At 42.4% G+C, this 20,118-nt stretch overlaps 1 protein-coding gene across 1 annotated transcript; it reads left to right on the top strand.

The window, feature by feature from the left end:
* Positions 1–1,400: 1,400 nt before the first annotated feature.
* vegfab (vascular endothelial growth factor Ab) lies at positions 1,401–14,054 on the top strand. The gene is made up of 7 exons (XM_044049004.1): positions 1,401–2,218; positions 4,203–4,245; positions 5,695–5,891; positions 6,590–6,666; positions 8,672–8,704; positions 11,965–12,108; positions 13,318–14,054. The coding sequence occupies exons 1-7, from the start codon at positions 2,087–2,089 to the stop codon at positions 13,337–13,339; spliced, it is 648 nt and encodes a 215-aa protein (XP_043904939.1). The 5' UTR covers positions 1,401–2,086; the 3' UTR covers positions 13,340–14,054.
* Positions 14,055–20,118: the final 6,064 nt, after the last annotated feature.

Genomic DNA, 20,118 nt, shown 5'->3' with positions numbered 1-20,118 from the left:
TGAAGCTGGACACTTTTGTGGTCCTGCAGCGGCCGGTTAGTCCAGCAGAGGGCATCACAACTGTGCATAGATGTCACTACTTTAGAATTAAAGATATTATCAAGAAATATATAAAAAGGGGAATTTTATAGAACAGGTTGTGAGACATTTTACAAAAGATTGTTTAGAGATGTTGATTGATTACTTATGTGCAAGGCTCTGAAGTGACCCTTGAGATGTCTTTCTTTTCTTTAATTTTTCATGTATTTATTATGAATTTATCATGTATTTATAATGAGGGAACTGCATGTAATGACAAAACAAAAGGGGGAAAATGAACAACAATTTCCCTTCATCTCACCAAACTAACTGAAAACACCACTGGGGAAATGAGGTCATTTTATATGAGGCCCCACTTTTTGGAAAAAAACTAATTATTGCTTTAAATTGTGTCTTGTGCAAATAAGTGCAAAGTTAAAGTTCTAGATAATCTAATATTAGTTTTTAAAAAGTAAACCAACCATTTCTAAGAGGTGACCATTTCTATGAATGTGTTATTTAATCAAACTTAAGTAAAAGGACAATATTTGAAGATTAATACCATTTAAAACAGTGAATACATTTTACATATAATTCATAATGATAATCCAGCAACTCAGTAATGTGTTATGAAATATTAGTGGTAATCATTTTGTAATAATTCTTTATTTTGACTTTTGTCTGGTATTATTTTCCCATCTTTTCCACACAGATTCAGTGAAAGGAGCCAACAGTGGACTACATTGTCCTCATCATCTTCTTCATCCTCATCATTTAGCGTCACTGTACGTGCAGACTGTTCCTTTACTTTTCAATCAGCAGTGGACAGTTTCTCTTTTCTCTCTTCTACTCAGCTGCTGAGGAAGAGAAGGGAAGAAAAAGAGCCCAGTCGGCGCTTCAGCCTCTACCGGTCTCCGTTACACCGCAGTGACGGCGAAATGAAGTCACGAGACTTTCCATGAAGTGTGTGCGCTCGCGGCGAACCGGCAACGTTGCACGGCGCACGCACACAGGGACGTACGTGGCCAGACACACACGCGCTCTTCACTCTGAGCAAGTTTGGTTTTCCCTCCTCTGATCATGACACATTCACTCCCTAATGTCAACACGGCGACTGTAACGTTAGTCCTCGGAGCCTACATGTATTTCAGGGGGGTTTTAAATCACAGGGGTCGCATCCAAAAAAGTCATGCGTTTGTTTAGAAGGAGAGAGACCGCGCATCCTCCGGAGAAAAGAGGCGGTCTGCACATGACTGACATGTGGGAATGATGAAATCGATTTGTGAAAGCATGGGCACAGTGGGTGGCGTTTCGACCGGCGAAATATGGCTAAAATGTCACAACGCGAGTTCTTTTTTTTTCCCTCCCGCTGTGAAATAAAGAAACCAGAGAATGAGAGCGGCGGCGCGCGCGAGAGCTGCAGCGCTGCGTTTTTAATAGCTTACTGGTGATGGTGTGGTCACATGAGTCGTTTTGATAGATGAAACTTTGAATAAAAAGAGAAAGGACACACCTACTCAGCCCTAATGATCCGCAGAGGCTTTGCGTGTAGTCGCTCCCACAGTATGGAGAGACCGCGGTGAGTGTTCACTGAGCGAGCTGACCTGCATGTAGTGCGCAGTGACGACGGAATAAAACAGTCAGAGCAAGCGGGCAAAGTTTTTGCAGGACGCGGAATTTCACTGTGCGGTTTTATTTTTCACTTAACGTCCTCCTGGTCCGCGGGTTCGAATTGCACACATACAAGTTTCCAATGGACAGATACTTGGAGACGGCTGGCGCAACAAGCATGGGATTATTTTTGTAATGTGGATCGCTACTCCCTTGCAAGAAAATAAAGGTCTGCTGCGGAACAATGTGAGACGTTGTGCGTCTTGGATTTTCGTGTTTCTGGATATCTTGAAAATCATTGGAAACAGTTGAGAAAAGAGAGGCAGAGAAGAAGTTACGCGCAACTGTAAGGATTGTACCCTTCAACCCCCGGGACCACCATGGATTACAACAACCCCTTCCCCCTGTGTAGAGAAGTTTGAGCCGGTTCACTTGTGTTGTACTTGTTGTAAACTTCATGTTTGAGAACAAATCGCCACATTTGGCTGCTTGGATTTTAAAACGTCGCCTGTCTTTGGATTGGATTTCCAACACCATGAATTTTATTGACAGTTTGACACTATTATTTTTGACGCTGTCAGCTGTCAAGGTGAGTCTCGCACGTCCCACAACGCTCAGAAAACAGAAAACTAAGAAAACAAAAACATTACACTACCTCACTTTGGTCATTAATGTGTAGCTCGTCCTTGTCTCTCGTCTGGCGAGGTCATCGCTCATGTTTAAACAAGCCGAACTGTTTCGAGGCTTTTGGGGAGATTTAAACAGCCATTGCGCGGAGCCGACACAGTAAAACCTACACTGCGCAGTCGTGAGTGGTGCGTTTTTGTGTCGCAAATGTGACAGAAGAGATTATTTTTCAATAATGTTGTGAAGTTTGACGCTGGGTGATCGCAGGCCTGCTCCAGGAGATACGATTACTCTTTAAAGGCGCAGTGGCTCCATTCTGAATTAGGGCATGTGAACAGGTTCACTCCTGGCACCGACGCGACCCTCGTGGTGAACCGAAAACAAGGAGCTTTATCTGAATTCTTGACGCTGATTTCAATAAAAAGAAAATCACTTCCAGGAGAAAAATATAGACAGGCATTACTTGACAGATTAATTGCTCTGGCATGGGGAATTTTAATGGCTCTTTGAGAGCGCACTGTAAATCGCTTGTCATATAATCATTAATCAAGCGCGGTGTGCCCAAAGAGGCTTTGAGCGAAGGTTTCAAGGTGGAAAAAATGTCAAGCAACGCAGCACTTCAAAAGCAGCCAGCAGCGTCGTGTTGTCACTCATGAATGGACTCAAATGATTTATTATAGGAATTTGCCTATTCAGCGGAAGCAACGATGTTTTAAGTTGCAACATAGTTCCTCACTCCAGCATCTTCTAAAAAAGAAAAAGAAATCATGGAATTCATCCCCCTCCGCGCTCCAATGAAAGTGTTTATTCGACCAACTGTTTGATTTAATGACAGATAATTCGTCCAATCAACGCGGAACAGTATCTGGATGTGGACTCATCTGCTCATTTTCAGCCTATCATCACTCGCGTTCAGGGCCGGTGTTCGCAGCTTGACACCCATCCATTAATATTACAGTGCATGGGGTTTTGAAGCGCCGGGGTCCCGCAGCTTTCAAGGCTCACGCCACCAGAAGGGGGCGGAGACTAAACACTACCAGGCTTTCTTCTTCTTCTTCTTTCACATTTCATCCATGGAGTGGGAAATTGTGAATAAACAAAACAAAAACAAAAAAAAAGTCGACTCCGGGAAGTTATTCCGGTGCTACTGGATCCAGATCTCACGCAATATTGGCGAGGAATTGCGTGATATTTGCGCGCGCATGTGTGTGAATAAAAACGGTAAAGGAGGGAGGGGGCGCGCTGAGCTGTGCGTAATGCGCGCACGGATGGAACGTAGCCAAAATCCGGTGTGGTGACATGGTGTGAGGAAGAGGGGCAAGCAGACATTCTTATCGGTTTTAAAGGAGACGGTTATTAATCAGTGTTGTCACAGAAGCGGCACGTGCGTGGCAGCCAAAATGACACAGAGTGACACGATAACTTCACGAGTTGTTGTCTTTTTGGGTTTTTTTGCCACGTAGTTGTGATGTGGCAGAATTTGTCTGGCTCCTTGTACCTCTGGTCAAATATTTGGCCATATAAGGCCTCATCCAGAACACATATTTATAATATGTGTCATAAAGGCAGCTTAATTAAGGAACATATTTTTGACGTTGTTATTATTATTGTTATTATTATTATTTCAGAATGGTGTTACTTGAACTGTGATATCCAAGAACATGAAATCAAATGTGCTTTAAACTAAGAATCATGCTCTTGATGTTTTCTTGGTGCTTATTTAAACAAAATAATAACAATGCTCATATAAACAGTCAACACTGACTGCCAGTGTAAGATAAGGCACATACTGAGCTTTTTTCATATTCTGACACAAGCCAACAAGAAACATTTCAAAATACAAATATGTTTTTGCGCAACCAAACTGTGGATAAGTAAAGGGCAACATGTTTTAAGCTTTTGCACAATCTGCTGTACCTCACATCCTCTGTCTTTTCTCCTTGCAGAGTGCCCACATACCGAAGGCAGCAGAAAGAGGTCCACATGATGGTAGGTGTCCCACAGGGCAGCGTGGGAATACAGTGTGTGCACAGACTGGGCTCCCTGGCCCAGCTTGGCACATTGCCAAACTGAATAAGGCTGGTCTGAGGTTCACCTTGGCACTAAAGGATAGTCATCGCCTCCTAGTGGTCAACTGTGTAGTTTGAGCCTACAGAGATTTTTTATTCAAGTTTGATTTTTAATAAATGAGAGCGGTTTCACCCCTGCATCTCAACACCTTATACAGCATTCCCTGTTGTTCGAGGTTAAGCGGGGGGAATGTTTTGGTGACCAGACTCTTTTATAGAATGGAATTTCACCCTCTTGGCTCACAGTTGAATTTTTTGCACAATCCCAGTGTTGCCCAATCTGATTTGGGGAATCGGGAGCTGAACTTCATGATATTGTTCAGGCCCCAGTATGTTTGGATTGGCGTCCCAGAGGACGGTCAGGCCGGGTTTGCTTTAGGCTCACTCATGTTCTGAGTGATATTTTGGAGGTGTGTATGTCTGTCCGTGTGCTAATATCTTCCCCCAAGAAGCAGGAGGGGGGGGAGGGGACTGGAGGGGAAAGAACAGCCTATAAAGCTGTAGCTGAAACACAAAAGGTTATTAAAAACACAGTGACAAGATGAAAACACCCTGTCATTATTATCCTGACCAAAATAATTATGAGTCATAATATTATTGCATTAGTTGTATTTATTTAAATCCTTTAAACAAAGGCTTTTGTCCGTAATAAACCTCCACTGGGTATTAATCTATTATACGGATACAGAGGAAATAGTATAATCTTACAAAACATTGCTGATGTTGAAAAATGTGTTCCCGCAAAATGTTGTAATATTAGAAAACATGTGGCTGGTATACATACCTTTAAAAAACATAAAAATCTTTCATAACTTCTAAATCACAAGCTCTTGGAATGACTGGAAAGCTGTGGGCTCCATTTTGTGGCACTTCAGAATGATTGTTGGTGAAACTGCTGAAGTCATTTAAGTGGAACATTAGCGATGTTCTCCATTTGCGATTATCCTGATGATGGAAATTCACTGCAAGCAACTTAACACGAGTGCCTTTTATCATGGTGTGTAATAATGTCAGGTATTGTCTCATACCTAGCAGCAACACTAAATTTGTGCAGTTATTTTGGTGTGAAGTAAACATTAAGACGGGCAGGATGGGCATTATTTCCAAAAAGGAAATTGCATAAGTAGGCAAATCTCTATTTACACGTGTAAACTAAGGTTACCAAGTGCTCCACCGTAATAGAAAGTCAAACGTGTGTGTGCATGCAGGAGTGTGTTTCGTCTCAGGCCTGCCAGCATTTTTAGCTCACGTCTTCTTGTAGTTGTCTGTTACTGTTACACCACAGTGGTATTTAGGAGCCACTGGTTTAGTCTGGAGCTCCTCTGCCATTTTATAACCATGCGCCCTGTGCCTCTCTCTTGTCTCTCAGTGATCCCTCTAATAGAGGTGTACAACAAGAGTGTGTGCCAGCCGCGGGAGCTGCTGGTCGAAATCCTGCAGGAGTATCCGGAGGAGGTGGAGCACATGTTCATCCCGTCCTGCGTGGTGTTGACGCGCTGTGCCGGCTACTGCAACGACGAGATGCTGCAGTGCATGCCAGCGTCCATCTATAATGTAACAATGGAGGTCAGCGGCGTTATTTACAACTTCATTTTGAAGAACTCACTTAATCAGGACGTTTCTGAAGTGAACACTTTTTAATACTTTTATTTTTGCCCAAAATGTTAACGCAAGAACAGCAGGTACAGTTCACTGGTCCAGAAACATCGAAGTGCCCTTCTGTCTCACACAAGAGCCTCTTAACTCAGTCCAAGTGCAATTCAGCCAGAAGCTGCTCTGCCGTGACATTTGGGCAAAAATGAAGCCATTGGGTTTTTTGTTTTGTTTTTTTTTCACCTCAGCTCCTTTGAGAGTCTGTCAGTGTGTCTGGTTTAGTCTGTGTGAGGAGTCTCACTGGAGAGGTCGTAAAAGCCCTGAGAAAACCTGCATGCTTCATAACTGCCTGCTCTCGATCTGAGTGAAAATCTGTTATTGTCCCTCTACGGAACTATAACTTCACATTAAACATCTTTATTTTAAACTCTGGAGTTTCTTAACCCTGTCTCTTTATTTTTTTCCAATATCCCACTTGTTGTAAATCACTGAGCTTTTCAGAGCATAGCAACTGTTCTGTGTGTACTTTTATTGGTCCGTGCTCTGTCATTGCCACCGTTATTACACAGACACAAAAGTAAAAGGGAATCGGCAGAAATACCATGAATGAACGTGTATTTTTTATTCAGCTCTGTGACCGTTTCTCTTCTTTCTTTTTTTCCCCCCTACAGATAAAAAGAATAAAATCCCAGAGACAGCAAAATGATGTTTTCATGAGTTTCTCAGAGCACAGCGCATGTGAGTGTAGGTAAGAAACCCTGAACACACACTCACACACACACACACACTCACACACACACACGCTGCTGTGCTGCTGTGACTCAGAGCAGCGGTCGACCAAATACATCATGTAAAGTTCTCGTTTGGCTGTAAATATTGAAAAGATTTAATCAAGACGATTGATACCCAGGTGACGGTATACGCTGAAACGTGTTGGTGTGTGTGTTTTTTTTTTAATCCTTGACTTTTTGGCGTTAAGTGTGAACTTATTATGCAGTATTTTTCATCACAACAAGACTTGAGCAGTTTTAAGCAAACAGCATATGTCACGTTTCCTTGTCTTTTTCTCATTCCATCCTGTCCATGATTTGTGCACATAAGTGCAGAACTACATAATCCCTTGCCCTCCCTTTGTTGCATGTACACGTCACGATAGATCTAGTGATTGAGCTGTTGCACCCGCCCCTCACAGTCCACCGTTAGACCCGGTGTTCAGTGGCAAGGAAAGGTTCATAAATGTCACTATTGGGTTTGTAAAGCATTGTTTTGTTTTTCAGCACAGCCAGAGTGTTTTTAGTGTTTTGTTTCGTGTTCTGTGCTGCGTGACATAAATGAACTGTGACACAGTGGCACAGAGGGTACATGCATCATCCTCCCACGTCTAAGAGCAATCTAATGACAAACAAACACAGGGAGGACGACTGTTGGCCGAGGGTCAAGCTGTGTTGTCACTGTGTGCCTCCCCTCTGAGCTGCTAAATCAAAAAAGAGACCTGCTCTTTGACAGGTTGGCTGCCGCACACTATCCAAAGCCCTGGCCGTTAAAGCTGTGAATTGTTTTAACGACGTACTTCGATTTGTCATGGCCCAATATTTTAGTGTAAAACACTTTAAATGTGGTTATAAACTTTTAGAGCGCCTTTATAAAAACAGTAACTGTAATCGTTTTACCGTTGTTTTGATACTGAGCTTCACCATAGTGACATTACATTCAAAGTCCCAGGTTTTCTCAATCAATATGTGCAATGGCATGCACCCAGTGGTATGAAGTATCACACTGCATTCAACAACACCACACGACAAGTGTGAATTTTCACTTCAGGCCACGACTTTTTGTTGCCGGTTACTTAAAATAGGCTCTGCAAGGGTGATGAACGAGGCCGATATCAATATCACCGCCTTAAGTCATTGCGTCCTCTCACAAGAAAAGTAAAATCAGGACAAGAATAGAAGCTAGACAATTAAAAAACTGCTGCAGACGAGATCAGATAGCATCAAAGGACGGGATCTGCTTTCAGTTATACCTGACGCAATTTAATATTCTTTAAAGGATCATTCCCACTCTAAATGGAATGAGAACATGAGAGTGTTCTGAGACAGTTTGTCTCAGTATGTTGGTCCTGCGATGGACTGGCGACCTCTCCAGCATGTGCACCGTCTTTCGCCCCCGTGTCTAAAACACCGTTAATCTTATTTTTGGCTCTGTAATAAACACAAATCACTCCAGAAACAGATTGATTCTACAGGCGTCTTCTATCTGGACGCTTTAATTGTCGCAGCAGTTTGTCGAATAGAATCTTGGCTGCTGTCTGTGACCTCATTGACTGAAACACTCTTTCCTAACACCTTTTGTTGGCCGTGTCCTCTGGAGTCTGCAAGCAGATGCATTGCTCCACACTCAGCAATCTGTGAGCGCCAGCACGGGGACGAATAATGAAACAAAGCTGACAAACTGCCATTGGAGCTACATTATGTGTGTGTGTGTGTGTGTGTATGTGTGCGCGTCCGCTAGTGAACACACCCTGTTGTGTGCCACTGTGTGCATTTTTTTTTACCGTTTGAAAGTGAAAGGCAGTTTTATCACAGTTTCTGGTAAAGGACGGTGATGTAACATGATTTGAAAAGACTGATGTGAGCTCAGCCTTGATGATAATGAGCCGTCTGGTCTCTGATGATCCCGATATGTATCTGTTTACCTGGAGACAATGGCGGGCTGTGCTCTAATGTCATTTTTGTTTTGTTCCCTCGTTTCAGGTTAAAGAAAGAAGTGAAAGAACAGAAAGAAAAGTGAGTACAGCACTCTTTTTTTGGGACAATGGGGATTTGAGATTTGATCCTTTTTTTCTTCTCTCCAGTTTTGCTCTGCAAACAAACACTCAGCCGTCAGCAACTCAACATTGTCCCACTTTAATTAAAACCCTAGCGTTTCGGCTTTTTTGTGTTTAATTGACCTGTTGGTTATTTTCCCAGCCTCCTTTTCCTGTCCTTTACACGCTTTAATTAAAACCCCGGCCAACAAACTTCCTCATGAGATCATGTTATGCTGAGACTGGCATCCAGCAGCCCTCAGGTGATAAACACAGGGAATACCAGCCAAAGCTGCTCATATGTGAATGAGTGACACTCGATGGGGTCACTGACCTCTTTAATCCCGTCCTTTACACCTTCCACTCTTTTCTATCTCACCTTCTCGTTCTTCTCCTTTCTTCTTTACTGCTCACGTCCCACTTAACTTCTGTCCCCCACCTGTGTCTTCTCCTCTGATATAGATAACAGAGCTTTTTGAGGATTTGTGAAACTTTTCTGTTTACGATCCTTCCATGTGACAGAAGAGAGCCGTAAAACTCTCTAATCCTCCCTCTATGACCGTGTGTTAATGTCTCTCTGTTGCAGGATAGCCGTTTGTTGTATTTAGATTTTTATGTCAGGCCGTCTGTCATATAGATAAGAGTTCGTTTTGAGGACTCCTCTTTAACCTTGTCTTCGCTCTTTACGAGTCTGACTCGGGATATGGCCGCGGGGTTGTTCAACTCCTGTTTCTGATGCTCCCATACTTTCATGTTAGGTTTAACGTCGCCCGCTGACCTCGGAGTGCTGCGGGGTCAGCGATTCTGTCAGGGCAATTCCTCACTACTGAGATTGTGAAACTTGCAAGCTGTCACAGCTAAGCGGAAATCCATGCATCAGATGCATCCTCTTCTGTGCCAGAATGGGTCTGACGTAACCTCAGGAAATCATATTTGTTATTTATTGTTGAGTTTTATACATTACACTGTAGGAACGAACCGAGTTCACACACCGCAATATTTGAATCCACGCTGTACCTGGGAAGCTCTGCTGCCGACAATGGGATCAAACGCCGGTTTGCTCCCATTGTGCTGTGGTCTTAAACAAGTGGTATCGGCCATAAAACGGTGACCCAGATAGGTTGAGAGATATGATTTTGGTGAAGTCCAGGTTGTTTTGTCCTCAGTCCATGGGGGAAATTTCTGAATAGCTGCTGGTGCCAAACCTCAGACATTTCCAGCCCCTACTGAGTCATTGCACTGTTACAAAATGCAGTTACATGGTTGCGTCTCCACTAAGCAGGACACACTGTGTGTGTGTGAGTGTGTGGTTCAGCTTCCAAAAACAATTCAACACTGTGTGCACATTGTATTTCTCGTTTAACCTCTATTTATGGAAGTGATCTCTGAGAAACCGATATTTTATGCAGTTATTGCTTAAAGTGACACTCATGTTACCTCCACCTGATGCTTTTCTCATACTCTAAATATTATATAATAACATGTTCTGAATGATGTGACTGAACGCCGGGTTGCTACTAATCACTGTTGGATGTTTGGCAGTCATCAGTTCAAGCACGTCAACAGCTAACACATCAGTCCATTTTGCACTGTTGTCCTTTTTCTCTTGCAGAAAATACCGGAAAGAAAAGGGTAAAGGCCTAAAGAGAAAACGAAAGAAAAACCGCGACAAAACAATTCACGACGCGTACGTCAGCTCTGCCTTCTCCACCTACTTGCACCTGAGTGTTGCGCTTCTCGTAATTAAACTAATCTGGGAGGAGCTCCTTTGTCCCTTTTAATTTTTGCACCACCTAATTTGCTCACTCTAGCCACACCAGTTAGCATGTTGCTTCCGCGCATAATTGTTCCTAACTCTGTCTCGTCAGTCATGTCCTACATCCTCAAGAGTGTCCGTCTCTAAAGTTGTCTTATGCCTCCTAACATGTTTTGCTAAAGTCGCTTTAGCAAAACTCTACGTTATAGTGACACAGAGGAAACTTGTCCCCGTCATATCCCGCAGGAAATGTAGCATAACCTATTTCCACTCCACAAAGACACCATCTAATCTCCTCCCGGCCTCACCGGAACATTGTTCTCAAAGAATGTCCCTCCGTAGATGAGACTGGGGCCATGCAGTGTATCGTGATGTACATTAGGAGCCCAAAGTACAGGTTGCTCCTCGCAACACCACGTATCATGGCTGATATCAGACATGCTTACAGAAGCTGGGATAAACAGATCTCAGAGATGTTTGACTTGTTAGCTGTAACTTGAACCTTCTACTGAATCAAATCACAGTTCCACCAGCATGGCTTTGCAGACCAGCCCATACCGCTGTGGTATCTGTTCTGGGATCACCAGGATTGTAATCATGGTCCTGTGTTCAGTGTTGAGTCTGTGTCTCGCACCTGTCTCCTTCTACTTTTCGTACCCTTTTCATCTTTACATACAGGTTTTTTTGCTGTCCCATGCATAATGCTGGTACTTTTTTTATGTAATGTGAAGATAAGTGATGGCCATCTATTGCCTTGTTCTTTTCTTTTTCTTGTATGGGGGTTGTAAACCAGAAAAGTGTTGAGCAAAGCACTGTTTTTGTGTCTTTCTTTGCTTGCGTTTGTCTCTGAGCCGGTACAGAAGCACCCGTGTTTTATACAGAAGTAATATATCTATACAATGATGGTCTAATACTGCTCAATACACTGTGACAGGATACATCATGTTTTTTTTTTTTGTGATCTTTTTGTAATTTGTACACTGAGGTGTCCGTGGAGGACCTGAACCGTCATCTTGTCATATGAGTAGCCGCTGTTCTGAATCTAATGTCTCTCTGTGGCCAAAATGCTCACTCAATAAAATTAAACCAAGCAGACCCTCGAGTCTTCTTTATTAAGAGCCCGGTGTTTGTAACAGTGCGAGTGATTGTCAAAAAAAAATGCCATTGTGTGTCGCAAGAGCTGGTCCAGAGCTTTGCCTCATGTCTGCATGTCTAACATATTCAAGGGATTTGTGAGCGCTCCAATCAACGACTGAGGGGTTGGCGGGCGGACATGTGCGGGGAAATTTACCGCTTGAATTTTTTGCTTGCTCTGTGGGAGCCTGTGTGCAATGCTTCCACTCTGTCCCGTGCACTTGAAGACGCAAAGCGGAGCTTTTTTACGAGGACTGATCTGTAAGTCGCTGGGGGAGTAGTACATACTAATCACCTGTCTCTCTCTCTCTCTCCCCATCTCTCGTCTTGCCTTGTCTTTGTGTGTCCAGTGTTTGTGAGCCGTGTTGCGATCACTGCTCAGAGAGGAGGAGGCGCTTGTTCGTGCAGGACCCCGTGACCTGTCGGTGCTCCTGCAAACACACAGACGCATACTGCAAAGAACGCCAGCAAGAGCTCAACGAGAGGACCTGCAAGTGAGTTTAAGTTCACATGTGGTGCATGTTTACAGCGGTACAACAGAGTGGCTTGACAAACACGGTGTGAAAGGAGTCGCTTAACAGAGCTAAAGCATCGCCGCCTGATTCTGCAGCTCCACTCGGCTTTGACAAAGCTTCAGTTTCAGCTCATTGTTCAGTTTTACAGCCGGCAACTTTATCTCACACTAACTCTCACTTCTCCTGACGTTACAGAAACACACGTATGTTGATTTTGAGTCACCAGGTGTGATGTTGGTTTTTTCCATATTAACATATAGGAGTGGTGTCAATGCTCTCACACACGGTGTAGACATGAGGGTGTGTCTATATCCCTCGAAATCCTGTGTCAAACTCATTTTGACACAGGCCACAATTTGTGGGCCAGACCAGTAAAAATAGTAAAATAATAGCATAATAACCTATGAACAACAAGAACTCCTTGCTTTTTTTCTCCTTTGTTTTACATTCAATGAAGGATATTTTTACAAAACATGACATTTCTTGAGAAATATAAGTGTAATTTCAACAATATCGTGCCTAAATGTACTATTAACACATCACACTGGATCTAAAATGGCACAAACATTTAGTCACAGGTATCTGGAAGAGAAAAATATTGTATTTGACATTACGTTTAGATTGTAATCGTAGTGTGAAATTTTAACACATTCATCCTGTGGGCCAGATTGGACCCTCTGGCGGGCCGGATCTGGCCCCCGGGCCATATGTTTGACACCCCTGCTCTAAATAATTAAAAAAAATTTACATTATGTGCTATTGAAGAAGACCCAAAACTATTGATGAGCCGTTAATGCCTGACTTATGTTTACTGACTTAATAAATTCTGATTTTAAAGGTATTTTAGAAGCTCAGTTTCTCATAGACTTTCATGTTAACTGTTTGATTAGAGTTAGAAACTCCTTAGAAACTCCTCCCTTTTGGGAAAGTGAGGACATTTTTGGCTCGTCCAAACTCCAAACTCTCAGCCAGTGGAGTCGCCTCCTATTAGCTATTTAATATATTCTTACTTGGTTCGCCCACCCAGAAGACTGTGTTCATTATGTAACGACAGTCTGTGGTTTCATCCTCATTTTCAGTCTCAGTGGTAAATGAATGATTCCTAGTTAGCTTAGATGTGATGATGTCACGTGTGTGTGACAAAAAGACCAAACAACTGACTTCTTTGACTTTTCCCTCTCGTTTCAGATGTGACAAGCCCAGAAGATGAGAGAGGTGGGATCACCAGATGTACAAGATGAAGGAATATTCTAGCGATATTTCACAGCACAGCACTTTGACCTTTTGAACCGTAAGCTCTTCTTTTCTGTGGAAAGCATTCCCCTTGGACTGGCTGAGAGAGAACAAAAAAAAAAAAGAAAGACTGGACTGAAGTCTCCTCCCACTGTATATCTCTGTGTACATAGACCACGACAAAAGAAAAATAAGAGTACAGAATTGTTATGCTGCTACAGAAACGAATAACTAAAAACCCGTCATCTGACACGACGCAACTATCCGCCACGTGGTTTTGCATTTCTAACAGGCTTGCTGTGCAGGTGTAGTCTTCTTGTCGATTCATTGTATGCAATTGCTTCACTGGATGTGAGTCTACTGTGGTTGTGTGTCGATCAGAGTCGCGAAAAACCTCTCACCCTAAGATGTATTTACCCGCTCGGGCGGCGGGCGGGGCTGAAGAAGACACTGGCAGGCACGCTCTCTTTTTTTGGAAATAGTGGACGGATTTTCCGTGAGCGAAAAAAAAAGCGTCTACGTCTTGTGCTCGTAGGCGACAACAGGAGGACACTGGTACAGCTGATGGAAATCTTGAATCGGCGTCCGTGCGATATCACTTCCTCTCCCACGCGGACGTTTGCAGGACTGACATGAGACACAAAAAAAAAAAAAACACAATATTTTCACTATTGTGCTCAGCCTGCGGCGAGGAGAGTCTGACTCTGCAGTGCCATACACATACACATATGTATATATATATATATACATATACATATATATGTGTATATATATATATATATTCAAAGGGATAACGGTTATCAGTAAGAGCATGTAATGTTTTGCTATGTCGTTCATGAAAAGAGAAAAAAACCACTGAAAACATCCTATACTGTAGATTCCATTTGAAAAACTGTGCCTCACAAAATGTACTGAGAAATCTTTCGAGTGCTTTTTAAATTATTTTTGTTTTTCAGGACGGGGATTGTCAAAGTAGTTTTGTTAGTCGTCGAACTTAATACATAATCTATTGATTACATATCTTCCTTTTCTGAACGTGTACATACTTAATATCCCTTTCATGCCATAGTCCATTCTAGATAATTTATAATGTTATATAGAGTTATTTTTCAGTATTCAGTCTTCTACCCATATTTAATTTGGTCTATTTATATATATATGCAGTGTTATGTACATGTGGCTGTCCTATCTCCCCCACATTTGTTAAGGTCACTCATCAGCGTTGAGACTCTTATGCTTTTCTGTGGAAGAAAGAAAGAAAAAAAAATCCAAAAAAAAAAAAAATCAAAAATGATTTGTTAACATTCCCTAAATGGATCACTTGTATTAATGTACTGATGACATCTCTGGATATTCAACCCCTCTATTCTAAGGGTGTGGGTGCTGTGTAGAGTTTTAACGTGTGTGTGTGTTTGTGTGTTTGCGTGCGTGTGTGTGTGGATGCGTGTCCGCGTGCACTTGTCGAGGTGCACATCTATGTGTAGGTGTTAGTTTGTTGTATTTAAGTATTTAAGTATGTTAATGGACCGGTGTTCTGTCCGTCCTTGCCAGATGCAAATACAAGTAAACTACTGCTAGCAGCTCAGCGTACACTACAACACAAAAGGATAACAGACTGCCGTCGGTCGTACAGCCCTCGTTATTATTATTATTCTTAGTTTTCCTTTGTCTCCTCTTCACTATTAACATGTTTTCTGTGTCTATGTAAAACAGTAAAGCATATTTATTTTCAAATGATATTGTTTTTATATAAAATAAGAAAAGGTTTGCTGTGTTGTGAATGCTGTGTTTTCAGAGAGGTTTTAAAATGAGTCGGGCGTTGACTTTTGACAGTTACGGGGAGAAAAAAAAACAAACAAACCCTGCAGAATGTAATCCAAGTGAGAACCGGAGGAAGGCGTGAGAGGAGGTTCACTGCACGCTTTCCATGACAGACGGGCAAAAATATTCATCCTTCAACGAATAAAATGGCACTTTGACGTAGTGTGCTGTAAGTTCATGTGTTAAACTGGAAGGGCTGGAGGAAATAACACCTTTTCTGAGAACTGGTGACGTCATCATTTATGAGGAAAATTCATTGGACAAAAAAGCTTTTCCTATTTACGCTCTAATCATAAAAACTTGTAATTGATAACTGATATTGATGACGACCAAATGTCATTTATTTGTTCTGGATACGATGCAGAGACATGAACAGTAACACGGTTGTCACGATTCTCGTCAAGAGAGACTGTAAAACCTGTGAGTCCTTCCTTGTGTAGAGCAGAGTCGTCACTATCATATCTCAAACTTCCTGGATCATATTTTCACACAGCGTTCCATCTCGTCTGCCCTTTGCTCCGTTTATTCGCGACACAGACAGTAAATCATCACTCAACACTCCGTCGATCGTTAAATCGTTGGAATCTGGAAACACCTGAAGCCTTTTATTCTCTCGAACGGCCATCAGGGGGCCGAGTTCGCTGGTTTGAACTGGTTCGTCTAAAACATCAGGCATCACGGTGGTTTTGCCAGTTTGATATCATGCCACTCTTAATCTGGAGAGCACATGCGATCCTCCACCAAGGCTGCTCAGTTCCACACGGTTAAAAGAAATCCTTAATCCAGATCTGTAAATGGATCACCACCAAAATCTAATCCTTTCTTCCTTGGGCCATAATCTACATCACCTGAACTGACACAGTCGAAAACATAACCTCCTGTGGTGGAGGGAAATAATCAGTCATTTTGCAGATAACTAAATCCACCTTCATCGAGAGATAATGCAACTCCCCTCTTTTCATTTCGATGGACTGAACCTCCCATCTTGACTTTTTGTAACCACACAAATCTGGAGACATTTGTCTCCTGCAAAATGCTGCTACCTCACGGCAAACCCGACACCTATCGCCTCCCACTGAACGCAGACCACTCTGCTGTGCTCTACCAGATTATCGGGTCACCTGTCTTTCCACCAGGGCGGACAAAGAGCAGTTTTCATGGGATTAGCGACTTGCTCAGTGACACTTTAGCGGTAGCTGATCTCTGGGGCCCCCAGGGCCAAATCTATCCCTTATGAATGTAGATTAAGTGAATGTTTTTTTTGGATCTTTGGCCATGTTTGTTTTGAAACACTCTCCGTCTTAGTCCCCATTGCTCGCTACTTCCCCCGTTGGATTATCTGCAGCATGGCGCTAATGCTGTGTCCGCGCTGCTCTCCCCTGACTCATGCTCTTTGGGTGCATACCTAAATATAAAGCACACCACCCCGTCCCCTTGAAATTGTAGGGCCCCTTCTCTGGGTAAGACAGCCGAAGAATGTCATAAACCATCTAATCTGTGATTTTCCAGGGACCCAGAACCCAGCGAGCCAGATACAGCTGCCCGTCTGGCACATTAGCAAAGTGTGTTGATTTTCAATCATTTTTGGACCAGGTTTTTTTTGACACTTGGGAGGTGAGATAATTATTCATTTTGTATTAAAGCTTGGCCTGCACTATTTTGTCTTTATATAAAGAGGCCCGGAGAGATAATATTGAAGATTTTTGTTCAAAATAATAAATGAATTAGCCTCTAACTCTTTAAACAGGGAGATTGTGTCCCTTCGCTGTTATTTCTCTAATATATAAACATATAACGTGATTCATCAAGCTCAGACTATTGTGGAATATTATTGTGGGAAAATGGAAAACGTCAGTTAACGCTTGTTTTATGTCACCTTTTAATCATAGAGTGTTCACCCGTGGCTAACTTAATGGTGTAGGTATTATTCATTTAGCGGGAAGTGAAATCTGTGCACTCTGCAGTCATATTAAGGGGTTTTCTTATGGGGGGCCATAATAAATGGTGCATTTTAAGGTTAGGGTTAAGTTTGGGATGAGCTTTATATTTTAAGGGTCAGGTATGGGTCTCTGTGAGGGCCAAAATGCATATGGGAGTGAGTACATTTTGGGATCATTTTGGCTTGTCCTCACTTTCTGGCACAACTTAAAATTGGCCTTTTTGAGGGTTAAGACTTGGTTTTAGGGTTAGGATAAGGGCTAGGGTTAGACACTTAGTTGTGATAGTTAAGGTAAGGGTAAGGGGCTAGGGAATGCATTATGTCTGTGAAGGTCCTCCCTTTGACTGCTGTGCAAAAGTGTGTGTGTGTGGCTACATTTACTTTTGCAGAAAGAGCTGTTGACCCTTATGTCTGATAGATTTAGTTGATGATTCATATATTACAAAAAATCAGGGGAGTTCAAGCATGATTTGGGATTGATCAAAAACATATTCGTATCTGTTTTGATAAAAAAAAAAAAAATTCCATGTAATCTGAGAAGAGTAATGTGTGATTTACTGGTAATGATGCGTTTCCGCTTCCGAGAACAACCACGTCACACCTCCAAACTTCTCTCCCTTTTTCTTTTTTAAATTTACGATCATATCGTTTGTGATTATAAAGCATTTTTCGATAAGGCTAGTGTGAACGTCTGCCAGACAAAAGGTTTCGGACACAAAAAAAAAAAGAAAAAAAACCCACAGAAGATGGCAAGGTAAGTAAAGTGGTGCCTTAATAGTTCAATTCAAAAATAAACATGGGTTACTATGACACGGTGTGAAAATAATCTCATATGTCATAACAACATGCTGTCCTGTAAAAGATCTGAAATAGCTTGTTTGCATTCATCTTGTGAAGGCTATTGTCTTTGGACGCTGACGGCAGTAATCAACTTCACTTCCAAAGACAATGTTTTTAAGCACCGAGAGTCTTTTTTGCTGGAGTACATTCCTTCTGATTTTCTTTTTTCTGGAGAAAAATGCTTTTCTGGAGCCATCGTTATGCAGCGTCTGCCCAACTTTGAGAAAATCTGACAATCCTAGATTATCGTTATAAACAACCTAAATTAAAATCAGCTGATGTGGCAACACAAACGGGGAGTAACACAGTATCGGAGCCAGCTATTGAAGAGGAAAGGAAATGTGCTTGTTACCAGAAGGTAGACAGTTTAATCTTTAAGCAAGGCAACAACTCCTCTTTTTGAATTGATTGAACAGTATTAACCATCCACTCCTCGTGTGTATACTTTGCTTTTTTTTTTTGCAGGATTCTGGCTCCTTTTTTACACCGTTTTGTTAGATTTGCCAAGCACACGTTAAACTTAAGTGAAGGTACAGGTGTTTGGTGCTGCACCGTCTGCATCCTGGAACCTTCAGCCCTCGCTGAGTCTGATTCTGTGTTGTCCACCTCATCATTGGGGCTGTCCAGGCTGTCCATCTCCATTGAGGTATACACTCACACAAAAGACCAGTAAAGGTGTGTGTGTTCTTGTGTTTTTTCTTTTCTTTTTTGGACAAAAAAAAGAAAAAATCGACAGTGTCATGCTGTTTCCTACAGTATTTACAGCTTCAAAGAGCTGCTTATATTTAATAAATACTTGCGCTCCAAAGCGTAGGATACCACATTAAGGATGGATCAAGTGAAAATGCTTAATAGTAGAACCGGTGATTAAAAGACACTTAGCTTTTTATGACGTGAGCCCAGGCAAACGTGCTCACACGCAGGTAAATCACCAGGAGCTGCAGAGGTAAGCCAGGGGAAATCACAACTCAGCGAAAACCCCTCCTTAGGGCGTGTCTGCATGATATGTGCTCACTCACACGTACGACATGTGTAAGGCTCCTGATCTATATTTGCCCCCGTTTCCTTAAGATTGTGACACTGGGAAAAATCCTTGAGTCATGAGGCAGGGAATCAGAGAGGTGAGGGGAGGGGGTCTGGGTTATAAGTCCGAAATCAGTTTTAAGAAGGATCAGTTGAGCAAGGTAGCAAAGAGACTAATTGAGAGAGGCGAGAAAAGGGATAAAAATGGGATGGAGCAGAAGGGGGAACAGAGAGGCTGGGGAGCTGCACTGATGCTGCTGTGTGGCCTCAGTTATACAGGTGGATGCTTGCCAGAGAGTGATATGAGGATGTGTGAGAATGCACTTTCCCCCTCGCTGTAAACCAAGAGCAGGAGAGAGGGAAAGAAAAGAAAAAAAAAAGTTCATGTGAAAATGTCTTCAAACATGCTACGAGTATAAAAACATGTCTCAGTCGTTTAGAGGGCTGATCAATTGTGGGTTTGCCAGACTGGTTGCACCCACTCACCCCATTACATGGGTGTAGTCCAGCTTACACTCATTACAACGGCATTAGCATTCACCAGGCATATCTGTGTGTGTGTTCTTGTATTTGTGGCTTTTTAAGGACCAAAAAGAAAAAAATGAAACCATACGGAGTGAGGACGTTTTGCCTGGTCCTCACCTCTTTAAAGGACTTTTGGGGGGTTAAGACCTGGTTTTCGGGTTAGGGTTATAATTTAGGTTAGGGTTAGGGTAAAGGTTAGGGTTCGGCACTTACTAGTTGTGATGGTTAAGGTTAAGGTATGGGGCTAGGGTTGCATTACGACTATGAGTGTCCTCACTATGAATGAAGCGCAAACGTGTGTGTGTGTGTGTGTGCACCTGGTATTCCTTATGTTGTGGGGACATCTGTTTAGACCGTCACATTTTCGAGACTTGGAGACAAAAATCAAGCCTCCGTAACGTAAGTTACTAGATTTTAAGTGTTTTAAAATGGGAATAAGTCTCCAGGAAATGAATGGAAGTCAATGCAATGTCCTCTTTAGTCATGGAAACCAGTGTTTGTGTATGTGTATGTATTTCCCAGTGGCGGTGTTCATTGATTGGTTGGACACCAGAAAATATTTCTCCTTCCTCCCCCCTCTTTCATTACAAATCTGTCCACTTCTAGCT

This window comes from Solea senegalensis, linkage group LG17 (genome assembly GCF_019176455.1).
Source record: "Solea senegalensis isolate Sse05_10M linkage group LG17, IFAPA_SoseM_1, whole genome shotgun sequence".
NCBI classification, from domain to species: domain Eukaryota; kingdom Metazoa; phylum Chordata; class Actinopteri; order Pleuronectiformes; family Soleidae; genus Solea; species Solea senegalensis.
This window is presented reverse-complemented; position numbering and strand designations above follow the sequence as displayed.

Coding starts and splice junctions, on each gene's coding strand:
- vegfab (XM_044049004.1), top strand. CDS start 2,087: ATGTTTGAGAACAAATCGCCACATTTGGCTGCTTGGATTTTAAAACGT. Junction 2,219..4,202: donor TGACGCTGTCAGCTGTCAAG/GTGAGTCTCGCA, acceptor TTCTCCTTGCAG/AGTGCCCACATACCGAAGGC. Junction 8,705..11,964: donor GTGAAAGAACAGAAAGAAAA/GTGAGTACAGCA, acceptor TTGTGTGTCCAG/TGTTTGTGAGCCGTGTTGCG.